At 35.0% G+C, this 6,230-nt stretch overlaps 2 protein-coding genes and 1 long non-coding RNA gene across 4 annotated transcripts in view; 1 reads left to right on the forward strand and 2 right to left on the reverse strand.

Moving 5' to 3' along the window:
- The window catches only part of LOC112450044, a 9,445-nt gene extending 7,120 nt beyond the window's left edge, over nt 1-2,325 (forward strand). Inside the window, exon 2 of the long non-coding RNA XR_003038605.2 lies at nt 2,007-2,325. This is a non-coding gene — a long non-coding RNA (uncharacterized LOC112450044). The remainder of the gene's footprint in view (nt 1-2,006) is intronic.
- Nucleotides 1-3,424, reverse strand: part of LOC108228571 (cell wall protein DAN4) — a 4,738-nt gene extending 1,314 nt beyond the window's left edge. Inside the window, exons 1-7 of one of the 2 annotated variants that reach the window (XM_025003277.2) lie at nt 3,266-3,424; nt 2,527-2,643; nt 1,981-2,076; nt 1,681-1,746; nt 1,378-1,431; nt 1,070-1,138; nt 267-314 (exon numbers count right to left, since the gene is read on the reverse strand). In XM_025003277.2, the coding sequence (XP_024859045.1) occupies nt 267-314; nt 1,070-1,138; nt 1,378-1,431; nt 1,681-1,746; nt 1,981-2,076; nt 2,527-2,643; nt 3,266-3,386 (571 nt within the window). In that variant the 5' untranslated portion in view covers nt 3,387-3,424. The remainder of the gene's footprint in view (nt 1-266; nt 315-1,069; nt 1,139-1,377; nt 1,432-1,680; nt 1,747-1,980; nt 2,077-2,526; nt 2,644-3,265) is intronic. The other variant, XM_017404151.3, reaches the window with a different exon arrangement.
- Nucleotides 1-6,230, reverse strand: part of atf6b (activating transcription factor 6 beta) — a 32,625-nt gene that overhangs the window by 25,776 nt on the left and 619 nt on the right. The window lies entirely within an intron of this gene.

Below are 6,230 nucleotides of genomic sequence, written 5' to 3' on the forward strand. Positions count from 1 at the left end.
GTTTAGAGCTGCTTATGGCTAAATTAGGGTTAGAGTGCGGGTTTTTGATGTTTGTCTCTTTCTTACTGTTTATTCATTGTCACGTGCTGTTTTTATTTTGTTTTTTAATTATGTAAAGCACCTTGAAATGCCTTGCTGCTGAAATGTGCTATACAAATAAAATTTGATTGAATTTGAATTTGAACGATGATTATGCTCTGACAGATAAACTTGGAGCTCATTTTATTCACTTTCAAACAAAATAAAAGGTTCAAAATTAAAGATACCTTTATTTCCAGGGCAGGTTGTGTCATCAGCTAAGGAGTAAGGGTTCTCTGTGGGAAAACAGGACAAAAGCTGAATAAATGCAAGTGTTTCATTAGAAAGTGTGAGTTTAAACACTGATAACAGCTCAGGAGTTTGGAGTTTTATCTCCAGTCCATGGCAGATTCATTCTGGTGAAATATATCAGATCAAGCCTGGTTTGATCCACTTTCTTTAACGTGCACCAATGTCTCTTAAGCAGATTACACTTTGTCACAGTTTTGGGTTATTTATAACTGTTATCTGACCAAATATTATTATCGATTTTGCTTCATCTGAATACATCAATGGGCTAAGTCCAAATTTTAAAATGAAAATAAAAAGAAATCAAGTCTCAAACTTACAAAAGTTTAGTTTTTAATTGTTGGAGGTGAGAGTTTTGAGCAGTTATACATGAAATGTTTCCTGCTGTGTCATATATTGTTGTTGGCACAGAAAGCTAAAACTGTAGGAAATTGGTCAAAGATATGATCCAGCTTCAAACTTAGAATATAATTTTTTGTATATAAGAGAAATTCCATAAATATGGTGACTTTAATGGATGCAGTTGGATCTATGAGACAGTTTCTATAACATATAAACCAAAATATGAAGCTAATAATTTTACGTAACAAAATATTCTGAACAAGAAGTGTCAATAGTTAAACATATAAACACGTCAGAGAACAGAATAATATATGAATTGATGGAACATTTGAACAAATCATTGTAATGGTTGGTAAATTTGTGGGAGTCCCGTAAACAAACATTAAAACAGAGGAGTTACCAGTTTTGTTGACACTGTGAGGTACATCAGTTATGGTTGAGTACATGTGATCCTCCTGGTTTGAGCCTCCTAACAAAACATTAAATATGAGTTAACCTTCATTAGATTAATGTTAGTTTTCTGTCTGTATTTGATATCTGTTTAGAGTTTTAACACTAAAAGATTCTGACTATAACCAAAGGAGAAGAGCTGACAGCAAAAAATCGAGTCAAATTATCTACAAACTGAACAAACCTTTAATTAAGAAAAGACGTTAACATGGAAAACTGGAACAAAATTGACTCCAACATGTCGCAAAAACTGCTTACCTGAAAAAGTGGCCAAAGCGTATACAGATGGTAGTCTTGTAGAACTTTGTTCACCTACAAAAATAAAGGTAAGAAAATGAAATTAAAATGATGACAAAGAAACCATCTCTTTAAAATAGTTCCTTTTTCAGAACTCAGAGATTTTCTAGCCGCAGCTTGGAGTCACAGTTCCAATAAAAGGGTTTAAATATCGAGGTCACAACAGACTGAATAAAAATAAACATAGAAATATGTAAAAGCCACTGTAGCCCGGGTGAGGTTAACCTTTCAAAAGGAATTGATCCTTTAAGACTCATTTCTCACCCCTTGGAGGCTGAAGTTCTGTAATATCCAGTATCTCATCATAGACGTGGCCCTGTATGTCCATGCCTACAAAATAACAAAACAAAAAAATTAATCTCAGAAAATAAACTCTTTCTGCAAAACCTGACACGATGCTGCACAAAGTTACTGTGCTGTGAAAAGTTTTAAATAAAGATTTGCTTAATTTGTATTAAATAAAAAAAAAAGACGAGATGGCGTATGTTTGAAAATAGAAAAGAAGAGCCATGATCATATTTACTGTCAATCCCAAAACTTTATTTGTTGACTTTAGTTATGTACTTTGGTTTCTTAATCTGTATCTCCAGATGAAGAAGATGATGGCCACAAGAATTAGGACACCAATCCCTGCTGCCAGACCAGCATACAGAGGCGTTACTAAAAGAAAAAAATCAAGAAGATTGAAGATTGAAGATAGATTGAAGCGACAGGAGTTATTTGCATTGTAGACAATGAGCTAAAAAGTGTTTAATGGAAATTCTCATAAACAAATAATATAAAACAAACATGCTAAAACACTCAATACATGAAAGACAGAAGCCCATCAGAAAATAAGGCCATGCAAATTAGTTTTCTATATGAACAACAGAAAAGGAAAGTGACTGCCATAAAAAGAACGAAAAAAAAGGTTGTAAAAATAGCAATGCTGCTGCAGAACATGAAGAATCTGTGCTCTGCAACCAGAGATTACAGGAAGGAACCAGAATAAGCAATGCACTAATGTTTGTTTCTAGGGCCTCACTCTCTAAACTTCACTGAACCTAACATTTATAGAGAAACAGTTTGTCTTTTTATATGTTTTATTGTTGCCATTATTATATTTGTTACCGTCTGTCGTTCCAGGAGTGGTAGCAGATATTTGTGCTGCAGTTGATGAAGTTTCTTCAGTTGTTGTCGTTGTTGCTTTAGTTGTCACTCTGGTTGTTGTTGATGTACTCTGTGTTGCTGTAAGTAGAAGAAAATCTGTATTAAATTCCAAATATCAGCCTTTCAGAATTGTTTGCTTTACATGTTGAAATTAAAGCTTTATTAAGAATGAAAAATGTGATGAGACACTATCCTTAGCTGATCGGTGTCATTTAAGATCCAAATAAAATTCTCATCTCAGCTTTTCAAATGTGCACAGACTGTCAATAACATGAGTCCAACTGCAGCAAGTGTGTCAGACATTTATGTCTCCTGTTAACTTTGTGAGCTGGGAGGATCAAATTAGGCATTTATGCACAAAAAAATTATGTTTCCTGGTCATTTTCTTCCACAGGTCAAATTAGAAACATGCATGTTTGTATAACTTTTCTGAGAATTATTATTAGCAGGTTTTTTGGCGTCTAAGATCGTTCCTAAGCTCTTGACTCACAGCTGTCTCATTATGTACACTGATGTTATTTGTTCACATTAAAATAAGAATAGCTTTAAATAATTTAGGTTGCAGCATACTGTCAATTTATGATTCACCAATCATTTGTTTTGAGTGTATTGAACATTTAAGTTGCAAAACAAGTTTGTAATTTTCTATTTGAATGTAGTCACATGTTCACATGATTTTACAGTTTCTTTGTGATTGTACTTATAGTAGTAGATGTAGCAGATGTCTGGGTGGTTGTTGATGTTGTCTCTGGTTCTTCTGATGTCTCTGATTCTTCTGATGTCTCTGATTCTTCTGATGTCTCTGATTCTTCTGATGTCATCACTCTTGTTGTCTTCTTTGTGGTTGTTATAGATGGTCCTTTACCTTCATGGGAAATAAAAAAAACAAAACAAAATGTAACAAATAGTTTCAGATTATTTTGAACCCTTGAAATGACTGGATGTAACACGTTTGAATTATTAACAGAGCTTTTAAGAACTTCAGGTTTAACTTTAGGCACATTTTCCTGTCAGTCAAATACAGTGGGAATAAACGTCTCTGCTTGTCAGAGAAAATGCAGATGAATCACATGTATTTAACTCTAACATGTCAGTTTTACAGCTCTTTACGATGCTCTTAAAGCTTTTTATATTAGGGAAACCAGAATATTATTGACTGGTTTTAATCCTGTAGGTGTGAGGCAATATTTCCTCAGAAGAGAAGTTAACTCAAAGAGTCGATGCTGAAGGTCACTTTCTGCAGGACAAGGACACATGCAGACAGCTAACCCTAACCCTGCACTTGTATAACTCTTTAGACAGACATTCACCCATTCATCCACTCATTCACACACTGACGGTGAGCTACATTACAGCCACAGCTGCTGTGATGTTTGACGTGTGACACAGGTCCATCACGTGTCAGTTCTTCTGATTCCAACACTGGTTTGTTTGATGATGTGTTATAAACAGCATTACTGAGAATCTGCACATTTAGGTGTTTGATCAATGTTTCACATCTCTTTTATAATATTATATCACACTGAGATGGAGAAGGAACTCACATAATACAGCTGTTTGTTCTCGTACGTACTTCCTGTCGTTGCATATTACAAAGGTTTCACTGACAAAACTTTTTTGGTCACAAACAAAAAGACAAAAGAGAAGTTAAAGTAGAAAATGGAGAAATGAAACGAGCTCATTCATTGTTCATGAGAAGAGTTGGATCTACTTTCATTTTTGTCCAAAGCAGTTTGTCAACAGGTTTCATGTAGCTTAAAATCAATTGTATGTCAATTTCTCTCTTTTTTCCTGTTGTTTTGCCACAGTATCTTTACTGAGCAGCATCAGATGTGGCTACGAAATTAACAATCACACCAGAACAATTTACACCAATTCGGTTTTCTTCCATTTTCTCTCTCTTCCTCTTTTTGCGTGTGAAACTGTCTCTATGCTGTGGTTCCACCAATGTTTGCTGATCTTTCCTATGATAAATTTGTGTTTGCTATCTATTCAGTAAAAGCCATAGCGTGTATACAGCAGGAAGTAGTTTTTACCACAGAAAGCCAGCATCACACACACCAACGCTGAAGTAAGGAAGAGGGGAGAGTTTTCAGGGCAAGGCAGTAACAGAATTTAAAGCTCTTGAGTTTAAAACATCTTTCACATAGTTTGTTCAACACAATTATTTTGTAAAAAATGCTTTTCTATTTTTGACCACAGGTTATATTATCATACCTAACTTCTGTAACATGTGTTACAGTTCAGTATTTTGAGCTCTACATACTTTTATACACCTGTTGGGTTTGAAATATTTTCTCTGAAGCTGGGTATCCTGTTAGACTGTGAGAGATTTCTGAACTTGCTTTGTTTTTGCTGGGGAGGTGCAGTTTGTGGTTTACCAAATGTTGACACAAACGCCTGAGACCAGCTACTTCTTTTAAAGTCAGCTCGTATTTGTTCCAGCTTCACCGTGACACCTGAAATCAGCAGAAGCTTCATTTGTCTTTTACATTTCTCCCCAGACTCTCACTTTGTAGCTCTGTATGTAGAAACCAGATTCAGGAAGTTCTGTTTTGGCTTTGCAGCATTTGTTTCTCTGACTTGCTGTGTGAATTAACATTAAGCTACATTAGTGCTGTTTCTAACAGCTTGTGGCGTCTATAAATGTGTCAACAGCATCTACACCAAACAGGACGGTGTGTCCAGATACAGACTCCTTCTGATGCAGGGAACTGAAAATTGTGACTATTTGACACAAGACTATTTGAATGAATAAACCAGAGGAACTGCAATTTCTGCAAAACTGCAGTATGAAGCTGGGTGCTGAATGACTGCTGAAATTTGCTGAAGAATCTGAAACTGGGTTGCTAAAAGTTAAAGAAGCAGAACATTAGCTGGAAGCTAAAAAGTGCACAAACCTAAAGCCAAAAAAGCAAAATGCTAGCTGAAAGCCCAAAGTAGCAAATCAGTAGCTAAAAGTTAAGATGACAAAATGTTAACTAAATGTAGCAACAAAAAAAAGAAAAATGCTAAAATTAGAAAGACGCACCAGACGAGCTATAAGATGAATGGAGCTACATACTTGCTAAAAGTAGTAAAAGGCTACCTAAGAGGTAAAAATAAAAAAGCTTGATAAAACCTACAAGGAGCAGAATGCTAGCTAATAGTAGCACAATGGTAGCTAAAAGCTGACGTATAAGAAGCATAAAACTCCAAATTCCAAAGAGAAGAATATTTTAAAGGAACTGAAGTTGTCTCAGTGTATTTCCACGAGGAAAATATTTGTAAAAACAGTTAAATATTTTGAAAAGTATAAAAGTATCAAAACTGAATGTCTTAGCATCCATCTCTCCAATGAGCTGAACATGTTGATGTATGAATGGCTTAAATAGCACAAAGTATACAGAATTAGATTACAAAACCATCCAGAAACATATAGAAACAGGAAAATAACAGTGTGAATCATAAATCAGGATTCACATTAATATTCAATACAAGACATGACCTTTTGACCTCATGGATGCTTTATGATGAGCTTCAGTTTCTTTCTTCTACATTATGATAAAAACTCAAACATTTCTTCTATGGTTCATGATAATTGTATCAAATGTATTTTCTGTCTAATAATCATCCAATGAGCCCGTCAGGAAGGTGTGAGGTGTGTATCTTCAGCAGCTGCAGAC

The sequence above is a fragment of the Kryptolebias marmoratus genome, linkage group LG5, assembly GCF_001649575.2.
Source record: "Kryptolebias marmoratus isolate JLee-2015 linkage group LG5, ASM164957v2, whole genome shotgun sequence".
Classification (NCBI taxonomy): Eukaryota; Metazoa; Chordata; class Actinopteri; order Cyprinodontiformes; family Rivulidae; genus Kryptolebias; species Kryptolebias marmoratus.